The sequence below is a fragment of the Triticum urartu genome, chromosome 7A, assembly GCF_056163025.1.
Source record: "Triticum urartu cultivar PI428250 chromosome 7A, HENAU_Tu73, whole genome shotgun sequence".
Classification (NCBI taxonomy): Eukaryota; Viridiplantae; Streptophyta; class Magnoliopsida; order Poales; family Poaceae; genus Triticum; species Triticum urartu.
In genome coordinates this window covers 471,098,234-471,121,207 of record NC_141879.1, presented here as the reverse complement: position 1 = coordinate 471,121,207, position 22,974 = coordinate 471,098,234, and the positions used below count along the sequence as shown (strand labels likewise).

The 22,974-nt window shown below is 44.6% G+C and overlaps 2 protein-coding genes across 3 annotated transcripts; one reads left to right on the top strand and one right to left on the bottom strand.

The window, feature by feature from the left end:
• Positions 1 to 1,112: 1,112 nt before the first annotated feature.
• LOC125520521 (endoglucanase 19-like) lies at positions 1,113 to 2,993 on the top strand. Its single transcript, XM_048685475.2, has 2 exons — positions 1,113 to 1,404; positions 1,488 to 2,993. Exons 1-2 carry the CDS (start codon positions 1,195 to 1,197, stop codon positions 2,760 to 2,762), a joined length of 1,485 nt encoding a protein of 494 aa, XP_048541432.1. The 5' UTR covers positions 1,113 to 1,194; the 3' UTR covers positions 2,763 to 2,993.
• Positions 2,994 to 16,892: 13,899 nt separating this feature from the next.
• Positions 16,893 to 20,370, bottom strand: LIF2 (RNA-binding (RRM/RBD/RNP motifs) family protein). Of its 2 annotated transcripts, XM_048685206.2 has the most exons (10): positions 20,215 to 20,306; positions 20,043 to 20,060; positions 19,483 to 19,908; positions 19,281 to 19,397; positions 19,064 to 19,204; positions 18,802 to 18,993; positions 17,860 to 18,064; positions 17,449 to 17,606; positions 17,282 to 17,367; positions 16,893 to 17,202 (listed from the first exon to the last, which is right to left on the bottom strand). In XM_048685206.2, exons 3-10 carry the CDS (start codon positions 19,891 to 19,893, stop codon positions 17,094 to 17,096), a joined length of 1,419 nt encoding a protein of 472 aa, XP_048541163.1. In that variant the 5' UTR covers positions 19,894 to 19,908; positions 20,043 to 20,060; positions 20,215 to 20,306; the 3' UTR covers positions 16,893 to 17,093. The 2 variants fall into 2 exon arrangements, with proteins under 2 accessions (XP_048541163.1, XP_048541162.1); XM_048685205.2 differs by lacking the exon at positions 20,043 to 20,060 and having other exon boundaries at positions 20,215 to 20,370.
• Between the last annotated feature and the right edge of the window lie 2,604 nt (positions 20,371 to 22,974).

The window sequence follows — 22,974 nt, the reverse complement described above, 5'->3', positions numbered from 1 at the left end:
TCTCGGCTCTACCCTGCATGTAATTATCTGATGCACTCATGGCAAGAGAGATGGGTCCATGCCGAGCCGGCCGTAGGCTAAGCAAAGCATTCACGCTGAGAAGAAAGAAAGAAAGAAAGAAAGAAAGGAGACTGTAACCGCCAACCGATGGGCCGTGGAACGGGGAAGCCGGAGACCAGGCAGCCGCGTGCTTTTGCTTTGCTCCGAGAAAAGTGACCGGCCGCCGATGCCCTAGCTAGCTACGTACCCCAAAGACTGGCCGGCCATCCGCCGTATCCTGCGAGAAGCATCACGATGTACTACGCACGGTCGCTTTTGATGCGCAATGGCCGGTGGCTATGTGCCTCAGCTTTCCATGGCGAGACTCCGGTCAATCCCAAAAGAAAAGGAAACAAAAAAAAGGAGACTGTTGATCATGTCGTCGCGGCACGCAGACCAGCTGAATTAAGAATCAGGGAACAAAAACAACAGAAAGGCCGGTGTTTTACTCCGGAAAACTGCCGGCTGATTTTGCTCCCAAGAAACGAACCACCTTATCTCCGAATTTGCTCATAAAGGAGTGAAAATCAATTTTTGAATTCTCTTTAATTAAGCAAGATTGGTGAAAATAATGCACCGAACTCAGAGCCTGAAGGCAGAGGGGCAAGCAAGCTATACTACTCCCTATATATAGTCAAAGCTTGATCACTGGAGGAGTACTGCTTAATTTCGTTTGGCTTTTCTTTCTGAACTCCTGCTTGCCTTGTCTCCGGCCCCAACCTCCCCATTTCTCGCAGCAAATCGATGATACGTATTCCCTTCGGTCCTTTTTATTTTGCATATTAGATTTTTTCGAAGTCTATCTCATCCAACTTTGACTAAGTTTATATAAAAAATTATAGACATTCACATAACAACACCAATATCATTAGATTCATCTTGGAATATATTTTCATATTATATTTATTAGATATTATAGATGCTAATAATTTTTAATATAAATTTAGTCAAACTTAGCAAAGTTTGATTTTCGGCAAATCTAATGTGCAGAATAAAAAGGACCGGAGGGATTAGTACTACAACCGCAAACTAACTTAACCGCCACATCTTATCTATATATAGGACCGGTCTCTCATCTGGTCGCACCAAGCAAGCAGCACAGCAGTAGCCCCACAAGCTCTAGCTGCCCTGTCCCTGCACCGAGCTGAGAGAGCAATGGACCCGAGCAGAGGCGGCCTGGTCGCCACTGTGGCGGTGCTCCACCTGCTGCTGTTCGCTCCGGGCATGGCAGCGGCGTTCAACTACGCAGACGCGCTCGCCAAGTCCATCATCTTCTTCGAGGGCCAGCGCTCCGGCAAGCTGCCCCCCGGCAACCGCATGCCGTGGCGCGCCGACTCTGGCCTCACCGACGGCGCGCAGTACAATGTACGCCTTTTCTCGCTCGGTTCTTCGTGTGTGTGAGTCACCGGGTCCGGGTCCGGCATTGACCTCGCCGTGTGTGTTTTCAGGTGGATCTGGTCGGCGGGTACTACGACGCGGGCGACAACCTCAAGTTCGGGCTGCCGATGGCCTTCTCCACGACGATGCTGGCCTGGAGCGTCGCCGACTTCGGCAAGTTCATGGGCGCCGAGCTGCCCCACGCCAGGGCCGCCGTGCGCTGGGGCGCCGACTACCTCCTCAAGGCCGCCACCGCCACCCCCGGCGCGCTCTACGTCCAGGTCGGCGAGCCGGGGCGCGACCACGCGTGCTGGGAGCGCCCCGAGGACATGGACACGCCCCGGAGCGTCTACCGCGTCGACGCCAACAAACCGGGCTCCGACGTCGCCGGCGAAACGGCCGCGGCGCTGGCGGCGTCCTCGATCGCGTTCCGCCGCTCCGACCCGGCCTACGCCTCCCGCCTACTCCACGCCGCCATGGAGGTGTTCGACTTCGCCGACCGGCACCGCGGCTCCTACAGCGACTCCCTCAGCTCCGAGGTCTGCCCGTTCTACTGCTCCTACTCGGGCTACCACGACGAGCTCCTGTGGGCGGCGTCGTGGCTGCACCGCGCGTCCAACAACGCGTCGTACATGACGTACGTGGAGGCGTACGGCATGCAGCTGGGCGCCGGCGACGACGACTACTCCTTCAGCTGGGACGACAAGAGGGTCGGCACCAAGGTGCTGCTCTCCAGGGGGTTCCTGCGGCGCAAGCTGCAGGGGCTGCAGCTCTACAAGGCTCACTCCGACAGCTACATCTGCTCGCTCGTCCCCGGGACGAGCGGCTTCCAGGCCGGCCAGTACACGCCGGGAGGGCTCATCTACAAGGAGGGCGAGAGCAACATGCAGTACGTGACGACGGCGACGTTCCTGCTGCTCGCCTACTCCAAGTACCTCAAGTCCAGCGGCGCCACCGTGTGCTGCGGCGGCGGCGTCGTGTCGCCGGCCGACCTGGTGGCGCTGGCGAAGCGGCAGGTGGACTACATCCTGGGGAAGAACCCGGCGGGGAGGTCGTACATGGTCGGGTTCGGGGCGCGGTACCCGGAGCGCGCGCACCACCGGGGCGCGTCCATGCCGTCGGTGCGCGCGCACCCGGGCCGAATCGGCTGCGACGCCGGGTTCCAGTACCTCCACGCCGGCGGGGCGAACCCGAACGTGCTCGTCGGCGCCGTGGTGGGCGGGCCGGACTCGAGGGACGGCTTCGACGACGATCGCGGCAACTACGCGCAGTCCGAGCCCGCCACCTACATCAATGCGCCGCTCGTCGGTGCCCTCGCGTTCTTTGCCGGAACCACCAGGAAGTAGCTAGGGGGTGTGCGTTCCCGTGTAGTGTGTCACGTGTGACGTGTGTGTGGATCAGATTGGCATGTGACAGAGTGGGAGCGCCATGGCAGACAGCAGAAGCTGTGTGAGCTGAGCTCCCCCGTCGCCTGCGCCCGTATTGTATTGGGCTCGCTGGTAACCGTATCGTGTCGAGTCGTATGCGGCCTTTCTTGCTAAATATCTGAACTGCAAGGTGCCAATTATCAAAGTATACTAGTCCTTCCTTCGTTCCAAAATAATATTTTTCTCCTAGGTCAAGTTTATTTAAGTTTGATTAAGTTTATAAAAAAACATGTTATCAAAAGAAGTATATAAATATTAGTATAACATATACTACACGGGAAACAAACATGAGATTTATACAATACCAAATACACATACTACTATGTACTACTCCTATGTGCTAAGACCTAGAATACCAAATACGCGTACTACTGGTTAGTCTCATGAGATTTTTTATAAAATATACTCTCATAGCATGTGTATTTGGTATTACACATACGAGTAATAATTTATAAAATTGGTCAAACTTAAACAAGTCTGACTTACAATAAGCTTATTTTTTCTAGAATGGAAAAATTATTTCGTAGGACCTTGCAGATACAAACTCCTTTCAAGAGTTCGGGAGGACACGCTCAGGCTGGATGTTATTTCCCCTTTCTTTTTTAAGTTGTCGCTATACTGTCTGTTTGTTGTTCAATAAAAAATGGCTTCATGGCTATATTCTTCACCAAATTCGTTTCGTCAATGTCCTATCACCATGATAACTTGAGAATATAACCCAAAAACGGCATATACACTTCACTAAGGGTAATGTGACACCCTAATTAATAAAAGGAAATATATCTTATCTTAATTTAGATATAGTTCTTAGCACCAAACCAATATTTACTTGTATTTTTCTCTCCCACAAACACATAATGAAAGCTTTTCTAATACTACCTCCGTCCTGGTATATAGGACATGCATGTGCTTCTAGACCAATGATTTTTTTAATAAAAGACCCTTTATTACTTAAAAGATTTAAGCATTACACCGAGCTCTGCGTAATTGGGATGCACACAGCCATAACTAAGTCCAAGTTTAAAAAAAAGTCAAAAAAGGCGGAATACAAGTAATCATGTGAAGAATGTATAACGCCTAAGATGTAGGAGGGCCAATCCGAAGATCAGGTTGCCATCCATGTGTGGTAAAAGTATCCTTCGCCGTGGCCTCCAAGCGTGTACACACTTTTGTAAATGAAACGTGTACATCTGTATATAACCTGCAGAAGAGAACTTTTATCATTAAAAAATTTATCATTTCTAGAGCGACCAAATCACAGGAAGCGCTCTCATTCTAAGAAGAAATCTAAACTTGCTATTGATCCCATGTAACTAGTTGTCAAAAATATTAGCAACACACTATATGAAGGATACAAGCCACAAGCTATTTGGATGACTGACCATATATATAGAACGAGCCAATTTGCATTGGAAGAACGAGTGTTTTATGGTCTCATCATGGTGACAAAAAACACATTACACGCTTCCATGCTAATTCCTTTTACTAAGGTTATCTTTGATAAAAATGACTCCTCGACGAAGATATCAGGTAAAGATTTTATTCTTGAGTGGTATCTTCATTTTCTAAATCATTTTATTATTATCAGTTCACACATCTAGTTGGATCAACACTCTATACATGAACTCCAGCGAGAAATTACCACTCGCGTGTAGATTCCAACGAAATACATCGGTCCCTTGCGAAAATTGTACCGTGGACATGTTGGGAAACATAGTAATTTCAAAAAAATCATACGCACACGCAAAATCATGGTGATGCATAGCAACGAGAGGGAAGAGTGTGTCCACGTACCCTCGTAGACCGAAAGCGGAAGCGTTAGCACAACGTGGTTGATGTAGTTGTACGTCTTCACGATCCGACCGATCAAGTACCGAACGCACGGCACCTCCGAGTTCTGCACACGTTCAACTCGATGACGTCCCTCGAACTCCGATCCAGCCGAGCTTTGAGGGAGAGTTCCGTCAGCACGACGGCGTGGTGACGGTGTTGATGTTCTACCGTCGCAGGGCTTCGCCTAAGCATCGCTACGATATTATCGAGGTCGACTATGGTGGAGAGGGGCACCGCACACGGCTAAAAGATCCAAGAGATCAATTGTTGTGTCTATGGGCCCCTCTCCTCCGTATATAAAGGAGGGGAGGAGAGGGCTGGACAGGGGGAGGAGGCACGCCCAAGGGGGGAGTCCTACTCCCACCGGGAGTAGGACTCCTCCTTTTCCTATTTGGAGAGAGAGAGGGAAGGAAGAGGAAGGAGGGAGAAAGGAAAGGGGGGGGGCCTCCCAATTCGGATTGGGCTTGGGGGGGCACGCCCCCTCCCTTTCTTCTTTCCCCTTCTTTCCACCAAAACCCATTAAGGTCCATATACCTCTCGGGGTGTTCTGATAACCTCCCAGTGCTCCGATATTATCCCGATATCACCCAGAACCATTCCGGTATCCAAATATAGTCATCCAATATATCGATCTTTACGTCTCGAACATTTCGAGACTCCTCGTCATGTCCATGATCACATCCGGGACTCCGAACTACCTTCGGTACATCAAAAACCATAAACTCATAATATAACCGTCATCGAACTTTAAGCGTGCGGACCCTGCGGGTTCGAGAACTATGTAGACATGACCGAGACACGTCTCCGGTCAATAACCAATAGCGGAACCTGGATGCTCATATTGGCTCCTACATATTCTACGAAGATCTTTATCGGTCAAACCGCATAACAACATACGTTGTTCCTTTTGTCATCGGTATGTTACTTGCCCGAGATTCGATCGTCGGTATCTCAATACCTAGTTCAATCTCGTTACCGGCAAGTCTCTTTACTCGTTCCGTAACACATCATCCCGCAACTAACTCATTAGTTGCAATTCTTGCAAGGCTTAATTGATGTGTATTACCAAGTGGGCCCAGAGATACCTCTCTGACAATCGGAGTGACAAATCCTAATCTCTAAATATGCCAACCCAACAAGTACCTTCGGAGACACCTGTAGAGCACCTTTATAATTACCCAGTTACGTTGTGACGTTTGGTAGCACACAAAGTGTTCCTCCGGTAAACGGGGGTTGCATAATCTCATAGTCATAGGGACATGTATAAGTCATGAAGAAAGCAATAGCAACAAACTAAACGATCAAGTGCTAAGCTAATGGAATGGATCAAGTCAATCACATCATTCTCCTAATGATGTGATCCCGTTAATCAAATGACAACTCTTTGTCTATGGCTAGGAAACATAACCATCTTTGATCAACGAGCTAGTCAAGTAGAGGCATACTAGTGACACTCTGTTTGTCTATCTATTCACACATGTATCATGTTTCCGGTTAATACAATTCTAGCATGAATAATAAACATTTATCATGATATAAGGAAATAAATAATAACTTTATTATTGCTCTAGGGCATATTTCCTTCAGTCTCCCACTTGCACTAGAGTCAATAATCTAGATTACACAGTAATGATTCTAACACCCATGGAGCCTTGGCGCTGATCATGTTTTGCTCGTGGAAGAGGCTTACTCAACGGGTCTGCAACATTCAGATCCGTATGTATCTTGCAAATCTCTATGTCTCCCACCTGGACTTGATCCCGGATGGAATTGAAGCGTCTCTTGATGTGCTTGGTTCTCTTGTGAAATCTGGATTCCTTTGCTAAAGCAATTGCACCAGTATTGTCACAAAAGATTTTCATTGGACCTGATGCACTAGGTATGACACCTACATCGGATATGAGCTCCTTCATCCAAACTCCTTCATTTGCTGCTTCCGAAGCAGCTATGTACTCCGCTTCACATGTAGATCCAGCTACGACGTTTGTTTAGAACTACACCAACTGACAGCTCCACTGTTTAATAAAAACACGTATCCAGTTTGCGATTTAGAATCGTCCGGATCAGTGTCAAAGCTTGCATCGACGTAACCATTTACGACGAGCGCTTTGTCACCTCCATAAACGAGAAATATATCCTTCTTCCTTTTCAGGTATTTCAGGATGTTCTTGACCGTTGTCCAGTGATCCACTCCTGAATTACTTTGGTACCTCCCTGCTAAACTAATAGCAAGGCACACATCAGGTCTGGTACACAGCATTGCATACATGATAGAGCCTATGGCTGAAGCATAGGGAACATCTTTCATTTTCTCTCTATCTTATGCAATGGTCGGGCATTGAGTCTTACTCAACTTCACACCTTGTAACACAGGCAAGAACCCTTTCTTTGCTTGATCCATTTTGAACTTCTTTAAAACTTTGTCAACGTATGTGCTTTGTGAAAGTCCAATTAAGCGTCTCGATCTATCTCTATAGATCTTGATGCCCAATATATAAGCAGCTTCACCGAGGTCTTTCATTGAAAAACTCTTATTCAAATATCCTTTTATGCTATTCAGAAATTCTATATCATTTCCAATCAACAATATGTCATCCACATATAATATCAGAAATGCTACAGAGCTCCCACTCACTTTCTTGTAAATGCAGACTTCTCCAAAAGTCTGTATAAAACCATATGCTTTGATCACACTATCAAAACGTTTATTCCAACTTCGAGAGGCTTGCACCAGTCCATAAATGGATCGCTGGAGCTTGCACACTTTGTTAGCTCCCTTTGGATCGACAAAACCTTCCGGTTGCATCATATACAACTCTTCTTCCGGAAATCCATTCAGGAATGCAGTTTTGACATCCATTTGCCAAATTTCATAATCATAAAATGTGGCAATTGGTAACATGATTCGGACAGACTTAAGCATCGCTACGGGTGAGAAGGTCTCATCGTAGTCAATCTCTTGAACTTGTCGAAAACCTTTTGCAACAAGTCGAGCTTTATAGACAGTAACATTACCATCAGCGTCAGTCTTCTTCTTGAAGATCCATTTATTCTCGATGGCTTGCTGATCATCAGGCAAGTCAACCAAAGTCCACACTTTGTTCTCATACATGGATCCCATCTCAGATTTCATGGCTTCAAGCCATTTTGCGGAATCTGGGCTCACCATCGCTTCTTCATAGTTCGTAGGTTCATCATGGTCTAGCAACATAACCTCCAAAACAGGATTACCGTACCACTCTAGTGCGGTTCTTACTCTGGTTGACCTACGAGGTTCACTAACAACTTGATCTGAAGTTTCATGATCATCATCATTAACTTCCTCACTAATTGGTGTAGACGTCACAGGAACCGGTTTCTGTGATGAACTATTTTCCAATAAGGGAGCAGGTATTATTACCTCATCAAGTTCTACTTTCCTCCCACTCACTTGTTTCGAGAGAAACTCCTTCTCTAGAAAGGATCCATTCTTAGCAACGAATGCCTTGCCCTCGGATCTGTGATAGAAGGTGTACCCAACAGTTTCCTTTGGGTATCCTATGAATACACATTTCTCCGATTTGGGTTCGAGATTATCAGGTTGAAGCTTTTTCACATAAGCATCGCAGCTCCAAACTTTAAGAAACGACAACTTTGGTTTCTTGCCAAACCATAGTTCATAAGGTGTCGTCTCAACGGCTTTTGATGGTGCCCTATTTAACGTGAATGCGGCCGTCTCTAAAGCATAACCCCAAAATGATAGCGGTAAATCATTAAGAGACATCATAGACCGCACCATATCTAGTAAAGTACGATTATGACGTTCGGACACACCATTACGATGTGGTGTTCCAGGTGGCGTGAGTTGCGAAACTATTCCGCATTGTTTCAAATGTAGACCAAACTTGTAACTCAAATATTCTCCTCCACGATCAGATCGTAGAAACTTTATTTTCTTGTTACGATGATTTTCAACTTCACTCTGAAATTCTTTGAAATTTTCAAATGTTTCAGACTTATGTTTCATTAAGTAGATATACCCATATCTGCTTAAATCATCTATGAAGGTGAGAAAATAACGATACCCGCCGCGAGCCTCAACATTCATTGGACCACATACATCAGTATGTATGATCTCCAACAAATCAGCTGCTCGCTCTATAGTTCCAGAGAACGACATTTTAGTCATCCTGCCCATGAGGCATGGTTCGCAAGTACCAAGTGATTCATAATCAAGTGATCCCAAAAGTCCATCAGTATGGAGTTTCTTCATGCGCTTTATACCAATATGACCCAAACGGCAGTGCCACAAATAAGTTGCACTATCATTATCAACTCTGCATCTTTTGGCTTCAACATTATGAATATGTGTATCACTACTATCGAGATTCATCAAAATAGACCATTCTTTAAGGGTGCATGACCATAAAAGATATTACTCATATAAATAGAACAACCATTATTCTCAGATTTAAATGAATAACCGTCTCGCATTAAACAAGATCCAGATATAATGTTCATGCTCAATGCTGGCACCAATTGACAATTATTTAGGTCTATAATTAATCCTGAAGGTAGATGTAGAGGTAGAGTACCGACGGCGATCACATCGACTTTGGAACCATTTCCCACACGCATCGTCACCTCGTCCTTAGCCAGTGTTCGCTTAATCCGTAGTGCCTGTTTCGAGTTGCAAATATTAGCAACAGAACCAGTATCAAATACCCAGGTGCTACTGCGAGCTCTAGTAAGGTACACATCAATAACATGTATATCACATATACCTTTGTTCACCTTGTCATCCTTCTTATCCGCCAAATACTTGGGGCAGTTCCACTTCCAGTGACCAGTCTGTTTGCAGTAGAAGCACTCAGTCTCAGGCTTAGGTCCAGACTTGGGTTTCTTCTCCTGAGCAGCAACTTGTTTGCTGTTCTTCTTGAAGTTCCCCTTCTTCTTCCCTTTGCCCTTTTTCTTGAAACTGGCGGTCTTATTGACCATCAACACTTGATGCTCCTTTTTTATTTCTACCTCCGCAGCCTTTAGCATTGCGAAGAGCTCGGGAATTGTCTTATTCATCCCTTGCATATTATAGTTCATCACAAAGATTTTGTAGCTTGGTGGCAGTGATTGAAGAACTTTGTCAATGACACTATCAACAGGAAGATTAACTCCCAGTTGAGTCAAGTGATTATGATACCCAGACATTTTGAGTATATGCTCACTGACAGAACTATTCTCCTCCGTCTTGTAGCTATAGAACTTATTGGAGACTTCATATCTCTCAATCCGGGCATTTGCTTGAAATATTAACTTCAACTCCTGAAACATCACATATGCTCCATGACGTTCAAAACGTCGTTGAAGTCCCGGTTCTAAGCCGTAAAGCATGGCACACTGAACTATCGAGTAGTCATCAGCTTTGCTCTGCCAGGTGTTCATAACATCTGGTGTTGCTCCTGCATCAGGTTTGGCACTTAGCGATGCTTCCAGGACGTAATTCTTCTATGCAGCAATGAGGATAATCCTCAAGTTACGGACCCAATCCGTGTAATTGCTACCATCATCTTTCAACTTTGCTTTCTCAAGGAACGCATTAAAATTCAACGGACAACAGCACGAGCCATCTATCTACAACAAACATAGACATGCAAAATACTATCAGGTACTAAGTTCATGATAAATTTAAGTTCAATTAATCATATTACTTAAGAACTCCCACTTAGATAGACATCCCTCTAATCATCTAAGTGATCACGTGATCCAAATCAACTAAACCATAACCAATCATCACGTGAAATGGAGTAGTTTTCAATGGTGAACATCACTATGTTGATCATATCTACTATATAATTCACGCTCGACCTTTCGGTCTCAGTGTTCTGGGGCCATATCTGCATATGCTAGGCTCGTCAAGTTTAACCTGAGTATTCTGTGTGTGCAAAACTGGCTTGCACCCGTTGTAGATGGACGTAGAGCTTATCACACCCGATCATCACGTGGTCTCCGGGCACGATGAACTTTGGCAACGGTGCATACTCAGGGAGAACACTTTTATCTTGAAATTTAGTGAGAGATCATCTTATAATGCTACCGTCAATCAAAGCAAAATAAGATGCATAAAAAATAAACATCACATGCAATCAATATAAGTGATATGATATGGCCATCATCATCTTGTTGTTGTGATCTCCATCTCCGAAGCACCGTCATGATCACCATCGTTACCGATGCGGCACCTTGATCTCCATCGTAGCATCGTTGTCATCTTGCCAACTATTGCTTCTACGACTATCCCTACCGCTTAGTGATAAAGTAAAGCAATTACAGGGCGATTGCATTGCATACAATAAAGCGACAACCATATGGCTCCTGCCAGTTGCCGATAACTCGGTTACAAAACATGATCATCTCATACAATAAAATATAGCATCATGTATTGACCATATCACATCACAACATGCCCTGCAAAAACAAGTTAGACGTCCTCTACTTTGTTGTTGCAAGTTTTACGTGGTTGCTACGGGCTGGGCAAGAACCGTTCTTACCTACGCATCAAAACCATAACGATAGTTTGTCAAGTTAGTGTTGTTTAAACCTTCTCAAGGACCGGGCGTAGCCGTACTCGGTTCAACTAAAGTTGGAGAAACTGACACCCACCAACCACCTGTGTGCAAAGCACGTCGGTAGAACCAGTCTCGCGTAAGCGCACGCGTAATGTCGGTCCGGGCCACTTCATCCAACAATACCGCCGAACCAAAGTATGACATGCTGGTAAGCAGTATGACTTGTATCGCCCACAGCTCACTTGTGTTCTACTCGTGCATATAACATCAATGCATAAAACTAGGCTCTGATACCACTGTTGGGGAACGTAGTAATTTCAAAAAAAATCCTACGCACACGCAATATCATGGTTATGCATAGCAACGAGAGGGGAGAGTGTGTCCATGTACCCTCGTAGACCGAAAGCGGAAGCGTTAGCACAATGCGGTTGATGTAGTCGTACGTCTTCATGATCTGAACGATCAAGTACCGAACGCACGGCACCTCCGAGTTTTGCACACGTTCAACTCGATGACGTCCCTCGAACTCCGATCCATCCGAGCTTTGAGGGAGAGTTCCATCAACACGACGGCGTGGTGATGATGTTGATGTTCTACCGTTGCAGGGCTTCGCCCAAGCACCGCTACGATATTATCGAGGTGGACTATGGTGGAGAGGGACACCGCACACGGCTAAAAGATCCAAGAGATCAATTGTTGTGTCTATGGGGTGCCCCTCTCCTCCGTATATAAAGGAGGAGAGGAGAGGGCCGGCCAAGGGGAGGAGGCGCGCCCAAGGGGGGAGTCCTACCCTCCTTTTCCTATTTGGAGAGAGAGAGGGAAGGAAGAGGAAGGAGGGAGGAAGGAAAGGGGGGGCCGGCCCCCCTCCCAATTTGGATTGAGCTTGGGGGGGCGCCCCCTCCCTTGCTCCTTTCCCCTCCTTTCCACTAAAGCCCATTAAGGCCCATATACCTCCCGGGGGTTCCGATAACCTCCCGGTGCTCCGGTATTATCCCGATCTCACCCGAAAACATTCCAGTATCCAAATATAGTCGTCCAATATATCGATCTTTACATCTTGAACATTTCGAGACTCCTCATCATGTCCATGATCACATCCGGGACTCCGAACTACCTTCGGTACATCAAAAACCATAAACTCATAATATAACCGTCATCGAACTTTAAGCGTGTGGACCCTACGGGTTCGAGAACTATGTAGACATGACCGAGACACGTCTTCGGTCAATAACCAATAGCGGAACCTGGATGCTCATATTGGCTCCTACATATTCTACGAAGATCTTTATCGGTCAAACCGCATAACAACATACGTTGTTCCTTTTGTCATCGGTATGTTACTTACCCGAGATTCGATCGTCGGTATCTCAATACCTAGTTCAATCTCGTTACCGGAAAGTCTCTTTACTCGTTCCGTAACACATCATCCCGCAACTAACCCATTAGTTGCAATGCTTGCAAGGCTTAAGTGATGTGTATTACCGAGTGGTCCCAGAGATACCTCTCCGACAATCGGAGTGACAAATCCTAATCTCGAAATACGCCAACCCAACAAATACCTTTGGAGACACCTGTAGAGCACCTTTATGATCACCCAGTTACGTTGTGACGTTTGGTAGCACACAAAGTGTTCCTCCGGTAAACGGGAGTTGCATAATCTCATAGTCACAGGAACATGTATAAGTCATGAAGAAAGCAATAGCAACAAATTAAACGATCAAGTGCTAAGCTAATGAAATGGGTCAAGTCAATCACATCATTCTCCTAATGATGTGATCCCGTTAATCAAATGACAACTCTTTGTCTATGGCTAGGAAACATAACCATCTTTGATCAACGAGCTAGTCAAGTAGAGGCATACTAGTGACACTCTGTTTGTGTATGTATTCACACATGTATCATGTTTCCGGTTAATACAATTCTAGCATGAACAATAAATATTTATCATGATATAAGGAAATAAATAATAACTTTATTATTGCCTCTAGGGCATATTTCCTTCAGGACATGCTATATACGAAATTGTTCCACAATACAAGTATAAGACCAATTAAATCTCTCATGAACGTCACATTCGCCGGAAAGGATTCCATAACCATGGCGATAGTATCACCCTTGTGACGCACAATATTGTACAGGGAAGGATATTGTTCCCAGAGAGTGACATTGCCTAGCCACTTATCCTCCCAGAACCTAATCTCTAATCCGTCTTTAATGGCGAAGGATCCGTAGCGGAAGAAATATTTGTTCGTGGCCGTTAGACCAACCCAGTGTGAGTCTCCAGGCTTTCAATATACTTGGGACACTGCCTTTGATCCCACATATTTTCTTTTTAGGAGGGTTTGCCATACACCATCTTCTGTAAGTAACTTAAATAGCCATTTGCCAAGTAGGGCCGTATTTTTAACCTCAAGGTCATGAATGCGTAGCCCTCCTTGGTCTTTGGGATGACAAACTACACTCCATTTAGCGAGTCGATATTTCTTCTTTTCGCTATCTCCTTGCCAAAAGAATCTTGATCGGAAAAATCCAATCGATGTAAAACTCCTTTAGGCAATTGGAAGAAGGAAATCATATACAATACCATATTACTTAGCACTGAGTTTATGAGGATCAATCTTCCACCCAGAGATAACAGTTTACCTTTCCAACTACTTATTCGTTTTTGTAGTCTCTTGACATGTTTCCATTCAGTATTTGTGAGACGCAGATAGTGTATCGGTATCCCTAAGTAGCTCATCAGAAACTGGCCTAGCCCGCAGTCAAACAAGTCAGTGTACAGGTGAGCCTCATTTTGGGCCTCGCTGAAACAATACAACTCACTCTTATGGAAGTTTATCATAAGACCTGGCAGATGCTCGAAGGCTGACAAAATTAATTTCTGATTTCTCGCTCTATCAAGGTTATGATCCATAAGGTTGCCTGTAATGGGAGTATCATAGGTAGTATCATGCATGCCAACTAAGAAATTTTGTTGAGGTGGCATAGAATTAAATGAAAAAAGAGATGCTTAAGTATCATATCATGATATCGTATCACATTAAATAATATACTACTTTGTGTCATGCATAAATGTAGTCATCCATGATATCAACATATGATATTATGCATTACGGATATAGTATCATACACTAGTATCATATGCATGATACCAGTATACGATACAACCCATTACAACCAGCCTAAAGAGAATCGTATCGTCGACATACTGAAGGATAGAAAGACCACCATCTACAAGGTGATTAACTACCCATCAATTTGGTCATCAACCTTTGCACGCTCAATCATAACAGCTATCATATCAACCACTATATTAAATAGCATGGGCGATAATGAGTCACCTTGTCTCAATCATTTCTTCGTTTGGAAGTAGTGGCCAACGTCATCATTGACTTTAATGGCCACACTCCCTCTAGAAACGAATCTATGGATCAGAGCGCGCCATTCTGCAGAGAGGCCTTTTATTCTGAGAGTTTGTTGGGGAAAAGACCAATTGACTTTATCATACGCCTTTTCAAAGTCAATGAGTATTACCCCATATATTTCATTATGGTGGCCAATATCTGAAGCAAGTTAGTAGGTCAAAGGTTATACTTCATTAGGGCTCACATGGTAGTAAACTAGTAATCTCAATCTTAGATCGGTGAAATTAGAACTTGGGTCCTAAGGGTGGTTTAAATGAGACGACCCACCATCTTATCCGACATGGCCTCTCATCTTCACATTTAGTCATATTCAACACTTTAACACCACAAGATCATGATCAACTACCAACTTCCATACATCTCCCAAGATGGATCAAGACTTACACGAGACTAAGCATGGCTAGGCAGAACATGGAGTAGGGCAAATATTGTTGTAACATTAGGCAACTCCTAATTATGCTAGGATCATTGATAAAGGCCATATGAGGTTACAAGGATGTTTCATGCAAAGGATGGGCGGATCTTAGCATCATAGTAACACAGTTGAATCGATAAAGCTAATGTACTACAAGAGGGAGCAAACAAAAGTAGGATTATCAAGATGGTCAAGGGGTTTTTCTTGCATGTTATCACTGCTTTGGCACTTCTCAACTATTGTTTGTTTCTCATGTCATCTCGGGATCCTATTCGAGAAGAAGCAAAACACTGGAAAAGAGCAAGGCATGGCACTTAGATCTTCTTCAAAGATATAGGCATGTTCATGATATGTAATGCATCAAATTTTTTTTTTGAATATATGCAATGTGTCACATGACATATGGTTTTCAGTATTTGACCTAATGCAACAATTTACAAATTAATTGAAGTTGAAATGCACTGGTTGTAGCATTATAGCAACTCTGAAAATTTATAAAAGGCCATTTAAGTTGTTTAACCTAATCAGGTATTTTCAGTGTATTTCTCATTAATGCAAAGTAGATGAACAGATGAGTGCTATTTTTCTAAACATTTGATATATCATACATATTTTTCTGAGTTCGTAAGAATTAGTTGGGATTTTTCAAACTTTAAAAGTACTAGCAAAAGGGCATGTGTGTTGCAACAAGAGAAAAAGAAAATTATAATCTCCAATGACCATGATCACATTTTGCTTCATCACCGAGATACATTGTCACTCTCAATTTCATGAAATCACAAACATTTTTGTAACTCATGAACATATTTGAAATCATGACATTTTTCAAATTCATGGGATAAGGTTTTGGGCTAGGGGAGGGCGTTGGCCACGCGAGCGAGCAAGGTCGACGATGAGTAAACGCGCATGTAAGGGCATGTACAATGGTTGATAAGGTTATCTTATCTTATGTTTAACATGTAATCTAGATAAGACAATAAAAAGTGATGCACAATGATTATTCTTAGTTTTGTCTCCAATAACTAGATATCTCTAAATATATGGTGAGACAATTGGTGCTAAGAGATCATCTCTTAATTAAGAGAAGGCAAACATTTTTTTACGGTTTCTCTCTCTTCCACCTCAGCAATTATCCTACATGTCACTTTTAAGATAGCACTATTGTACATGCCCTAATGACCACACCCTCGTCTACTGGCACGAGATTGAAGAATGAGGTAGTAACGCTAGGTGGACTGGGCCTCAGGGAGAGAACATGGGTCGTGGGTGGCTATTTTGGCCCAGTTGCTCCGGGAATAGAGTTTATTTTATTCTTTCACTTTTATTTTGATTTAAACAACTTCCAGATTATTTGAATATTCTAGTGAGGTTTAAATCTACTAAAATAATACATGGCTTGATGAAATTATTTTAAGTCCAAATAAAATATTATCTTGTGACTTACAATTTATAATTCTGACTCAGGTTTGATTTAAATATGTAATCTTTCTTTTCAAAAAAAATGTTTGATTTAAATTGGGGTTTAAACTACAAATATGTAATATGTATTTCCAAAATTAATGAAAATTTTATTGTAGTTTCCTAATATTATTGGAATACTATTCAAGAGATTTCACAACGAGAAATTCTCTCAATTTAATAGAACTTCGGTCTATCATTTAGTTGTTATTGAGAGTTGAAAATTATTTGGGAGTTTTGTGCATTCAAAGTTCATGAGAAATTACAGGGAGAGGGAAACTATGATAAATATTTCAAGATTTCTGAAGGACATATATTAGTGCATTGATTTTCTTGGTGCATTTTGCAGCATTTCAAGAGGTTGAGCTATTCACAATTTCACAATTAAACAAGTTATTGAAAAGGACGGCGCAACAGTACAAGTCTCGGGTGTTTATCAAAAAATAAAACAGAAGAGTACCAAGTCTAAGGCTATAGAAGTCTTACAGGGCAAAACAACACACGCTCCTAAACGCACTCCATCAAAGTTAACAAATCCATCACCTAGCACGACGAAAAATGCAAGGCAAGGGAAAAACTAGTAGGGCCGATAACGCCGGTGGCTTCCCTCACCGCCTCGGCCACCGCCATCCCGCCGGTCACCACGTCGAGGAGGGGGTGGAGGCGGCATTCCACCAGGTTGTTGCCTAGCAACATTAGCAACACATTGTCAAGGAATTGAAGATGTGTATGCATGGACACTAGTATGTAGAAAAACAGTCTTACAGAACATAGCCAAGGCGACCGTCAGGGAGCACCATCGGTACCATCCTCATTCCAGCTGGTGCTGGTCCTCTACCATAGATCATAGGCTGCGAAAAAAGGATGTGGGTAAAGCCAAAGAAATACATAGCACGGTACTCTACATGAGTTATTAACTTGTGATGTCTTACCTGGTTGAATCCAGGGCCACCACCATAGGCACCATATGGGTCTCCCATGTAGCCACCATAAGGTGGAAGAGGATAGCTAGGAGCTCCTCCAGGCTTGAACGAGTGGTCAGGTTTCTTATCACTCAAAGGTTTGGCCATGGAAACTTCGAGCACTTGCCCTGTATTTCAGACAGCCACCAATTAACCATGGTACTGCTTGAACAGTTTTTCAGGTGTAGCAGTTCATGCTGGAATAAATCTAATTTTACTACGATAGATATTCCTTGAAATATAAACCAACAACTAATTCCTCATGAACTGTTAGTACTCCCACATAATCATTACATTCATTCATGTTAACCGATTCCAACAAGAAGACAAAACTCTACAACACTAAATTTCATTTGATAATGGAATGACAATGAAAATTACCATCAATTTCGTATTTTTCACTTCCTTTAACTGCCTTCAGTGCACTTGATCTTTCAGCAAAGTGAACAAACCCAAAATCCCTCTTATGCCCGGCCTTAGCAGGCGGTAAAACAATTTTTGTAACCTCTCCATGAACTTCGAAGAGATCCTTAACTTTCTCTTTAGAAACATTCTCCGGCAGGTTCTTCACATATATAGTCTTCACCTGTGAAGAAAATAAGTGTTACAGATGTTCAGCAGACTTGAACAAAATCCGATGTACTCGTAATCTGGATGTACTAAATTATAGGTATGAAAACAAAAAATAACAAGACAATACAGCCTTAAATAGAATGGATATTTCATCCGTCACAGAATGGAGTTTGCATAGGCTGGGCTGATGTAAATTAAAAAATGACTTCAAAGTCAGGATATTATGTTAGTGCAATCAACAACTTCTTGCATATGCTGCAAAAAAAGAAGTCGCTGCGTATCTGATTCCTGACGTGATGTACAGAAGATGAAGTCAGACTGCAGTTATTACTTTCTTTTTCTATGCACAACAAATTATGAACAAGGATTATTCAAATCTAATGCACAATACTTGAAGAGCTATTGTAAGCCACAAAAAGAACAAGGAAACATCAGTTACATCTAATATACTATCTATTTGGAAAATTATGCTCCAGCAAACCTTAATGTGAAAAATGGTATGGTAAGGATGTTAAAATTAAGATCCAAATAAGCCATGCTCCCATGGTTTCATTTAAGCGGCTTCTGTTTGTGTCTCGCAAATAGCAGCATAAAAACACAAGCAAGGTACTTCTGTCACTAAATTAGCCAATCCAACTATCAATATAAGCAGGTCTTAATAAGGATCGCTGCTTCAGATTGTAGTGCTACACAACGTACATTGAAATACAATGCTATGCTTTACAGTTCAATTTTTCATGCAATGTCTACCTGAGCAGCAGATGAAGAAGAATCTGATGATGACGATGATGAGCCCTTAGGTTCAGCCCAGCTAACAGTCAACTGGCTTCCATCAACCTTAAAGTCTGGTGATGACAATTTCTGCCTGGCATAGTCTGCGCAAGCATGGTTATAGTACTCAACGAAGAGGAACCCGCGGTTACGGCTTGGGTCATGCAAATCCTGCAAGGCAGTTTCTATTAGCAAATCTGGAACCTCCCTGCCACAAAACAAGAACAGATTACAACCGCACCTTGAACATCTCAATATTCACGACCCCTGGCCCCTTCCCTTTGATTATGCTCGTCAGCTCGTCCTCACTCAACCCTTTGGGTACATTGCCAACAAATAACCTGTGCTTGGCCTGGGACAATGAGCATCGCAGTGTTCTCCCCTGCACAGAAGTATCCATTGTTATGGATCAGAAATCACTGTTATCCAGAGTATCCTGCAAAGATAACACATACTACCTTGTGGTCCTTGTCATGCAGTTCTTCGATAGCACGCTGCGCCACATCCTTGGCAGTAAATGTGACAAAGGCAAATCCTTTGTTTTCCTTTGTTTCCTTATCCTTCATCAACCTCACCTGTTAAACCATCGCACCCATCACATAACATACTCTGTGTTACAAAGCAAATAACCAATATGAGAAGGCTGTGAGCTTTCAGCACCTCAAAGATTTCGCCCAATGGCTCACATAGCTCGCGGAGGTCCTCCTCGGTGGTGTCTCGGGGGAGGCCCCCGACGAATACCTCCGAGCCCTGCGGGGGTAGTGCGAGGAGCTCCTCCCACTTCATTTTCTCTTCTTCGTCCTCAGGCCCATCACCCTTCTCCATCTCATCACCACTTCCTACGGCAGGTTCATCACTGGCAACCACCATACCGGCGTCCTCCTCCCGGCCATCTCCATCGCCATCGCCCTCGACCTCGATTTGAGGCTCCTCGGGCTCCTCCTCCGGCTCATCAGAGTCCTCGCCACCGTGGCGGCGGCGGCGGTAACCTTCCTCGTCGTCCATGACGTCGTCGTCTCCCTCCAGGTCCACCTGCTCCTCCGGCTCCTCGGACGGCTGCCGATCCGACATCCCAAAACCCTAGCCCTAGACAAACGAAAATCCCCGAACCATCAGATGTCGCCCGCGAAATCCGCATTAAACCGCAGAAATTCACAGTGGAAGATACAAATCGAACACGCGTGGTACGGATCTGACGGCGGGGGATCGAAAATCGGTACCTTTGACCCGGAAAAAACCTAGGGAAATTGAAAAGCGCGGCATGATGCGAGAGAGAAACAGTATAAGATTAGCAGCAGTAGTAGTGGGGGGGACGAGAGGATTCGATTCGATTTGATTTCGATATATGTGAGTAGAAGGAATTATTGGAGGAGAGGAGGAGGCGAAGCTTACTGGGGGAGTGGAGTTGTGTGGGTTGGGGAATTTGGCTGGCTGGCTTTGGGGGGGAAGCTGCTGCTGCTGCCGCTGCCTCGCGCGGTGAACGGAGAGGGTAGGATGGGGGGGCCTTTCGGGAGTGTTTATAGCTAGGGCTTGGAGTGCTCGCCAGCACTGCCCTTGGATTTTTGGTACGGTGTAATAACCGGCAAAAGAAAATTGTGAAAAATAATAATCAGAGAATTGGGCGTTTAAAACCTTGACGAGATGGCTTATTGGGTTTTCAGGATTTCTTGATGACACAAATAGGAAAATTAGAAGGTTTGGTGCGCATTTCAATCCTTATGAAAATTACACAAGGTCTCACATGATGTAAGAATTCTTGAAAATTAGGTCAATATATAGATACAATCCTTAAGAATCGAGTATCTTCATTGCTATGAAACACTAAGCCTCCCTCCTCTCGCAAACCTAGCCGGCCGCCGCCACCCTCGTCCCGATCTCTCTCTCTCTCTCTCTCTCTCTCTCTCTCTCTCTCTCTCTCTCTCTCTCTCTCTCAGGTCGCTGTCGGGCATGGCCGCGAGGTGCCCATGGGTCATCGACGGGGGATCCTATCCGGGGAGGCGGGTGGTGGTCGTTGGACCGAGTGCGGCGGCCAAGGCAGAGTTCCCTGGTCGAGCGGCTACATCGTTCGCCTCTATGGCTGGTGGGTCAGCGTGATCGGTCTCCGACGTGCTCTTAGGCGATGGTTGGTGGCGGTGGCTATGGATCTGATCCCGGCCCAAATCCATCGCAGTGTGGCCCTTGCCTGGCTGGAGACGCATGGAGGGATTGGTGAGGACGGTTGACGGAACTCGGTCGGCATTCTGGCGCGTGCATGCGTCTTCACGGAGAGGCTCCGCGTGGATCTAGTCAGCTGCGGAGTCGGGTAGCGCGAATGCCGGTGAAAATCGTTCTGACTTCGGTCATGACGGCGTCTTTTACGTCATTTACTTATCGAGAAATCGTCGTTGTGATCAATGTCACCTCGCCCGTGATGCTCCGAGGTAAACTCTAGGTCTGGGTCTCCCGGATCGGATGATCTCAGCGCCTTTGGTGCCATTTTCCCTCCTGAGGGCATCGTTTTGGAGCAGGTGCTAGCTGGAGAAGCCAAGAGGTAGAGAGGTGTTTTATCTACCGCATCAACGGCGGCGGGTCTCGGCGGCGTGGCACAGTGGAGTCTCGGGGGGGACATGCATGTGGATGGACGCACACAGGGTGGTGGCGATGTCTAGCGTCATGGTGGCATTGAAGACAGTTAGGCTCGACAAGGTCAATGTGTTGATCCCTCTTGAAGATGGGACGACGAAAGTTGGTGGCGGAGGATTCTAGAGTATGCGCATGCGGTGCGCGTTGAGGGTCTGCTAGATTGATTGGTGCTTTCGACTCCCAGTGGGGTGGCTTGGCAAAGCCACCAGTTTAGATGGTGTGTGTTGGTGTGAGGTCAGGGCATGTCATTAAGCTAGCAGGTGTTGATGAGTGATATTTTTACACTCTTTTCACCTTTATTTAAACTGAGATATTTCAATTAAAAGGAGATATTCGCTCCGATATTGGTACTAATGACTAATGAATGCAAAGGATTTCACAAATCCTCTCTTTGATGTGTTTCCACGAGAAATGGGCTAAAAAGGGAAGAAATCATGTGTGGGAATGAAATGGAAGAAGAATGGGCGAGGCAGGAATCACCAGGAGACATCTGCGCGGAAACAACAAAAAAGATGGTGTTCCATATGGCATGGATTCCGAGGCAGATCGTCCAACCCAACAACTTTCGTTAAAGGGACTCCGTCGAAATGTGAACAGAGAGACAAGCACGGAGCACGGAAGCCAGAACCTCTTCATCATCATCCTCATTCGCAAACCCTAGCCGCCGCCATCTCCATAGCTATCTCCACCACCACCATAGTGCTCATCCATCCCATTCATACTTGTAGTAGTGCATCGCACTAGGCATCCATTGTAAAACATATTGCAATCAATAGATCTCAAGACGTGTTCTTCAATGTTTTCTTCCCGCGATCTGATGTCCATGTGTGAGTAGTTTGGTAAGGTATGGGTTGAGGCATAAGCCTTGCAACCCGAGGTATTTGTTGATGGGATCAATCGAAGACTTTGATATAACGTCCCATATGTGTGAAATAAAATTGTTCCGTGAAGATGTCTCATGTCTTGTCCGTGATTTTCATCCCTGCAGCTACCTAAAATCATGGAGATCGAGCAACGTGAGGCTCGGAGCAAGGAGACCGTGAAGTGTTATACTGAACACTGGTGACGGTAAGGTTTAATAGGGTAACATGGATCATATCCTTGGGGAGAAATGAGGTGTAGTCATTAAACGCCCAAAGCTCTTGTCTGATTTCATTATCTTAATTTTCGAGGTAACCCCGTGCGACGGATAGGACCTGCGGTAGGACAACTGATTCTTGATGCAGGACTCGTGCAGGTTGATACGTCTCCAACGTATCTATAATTTTTTATTGTTCCATGTTGTTATTTTATAATCATTTTATAGCCATTTTATATCATTTTTTGGTAGTAACCTATTGACATAGTGCCAAGTGCCAGTTGCTGTTTTTCCATATTTTTTGCATCACAGAAAATCAATATCAAACGGAGTCCAAATGCCACGAAACTTTACGAAGAATTTTTATGGGCCAAAAGGAACACAACGGGCCCTGGCTGCGCCTGGGGGTGCCCCGAGGGAGGCACAACCCACCAGGGCGCGCCAGGAGGCCC

Coding starts and splice junctions, on each gene's coding strand:
- LOC125520521 (XM_048685475.2), top strand. CDS start 1,195: ATGGACCCGAGCAGAGGCGGCCTGGTCGCCACTGTGGCGGTGCTCCAC. Junction 1,405..1,487: donor CCGACGGCGCGCAGTACAAT/GTACGCCTTTTC, acceptor GTGTGTTTTCAG/GTGGATCTGGTCGGCGGGTA.
- LIF2 (XM_048685205.2), bottom strand. CDS start 19,893: ATGTCGGATCGGCAGCCGTCCGAGGAGCCGGAGGAGCAGGTGGACCTG. Junction 17,368..17,448: donor GTGGCCCTGGATTCAACCAG/GTAAGACATCAC, acceptor CTTTTTTCGCAG/CCTATGATCTATGGTAGAGG. Junction 17,203..17,281: donor GGTCGCCTTGGCTATGTTCT/GTAAGACTGTTT, acceptor TAATGTTGCTAG/GCAACAACCTGGTGGAATGC.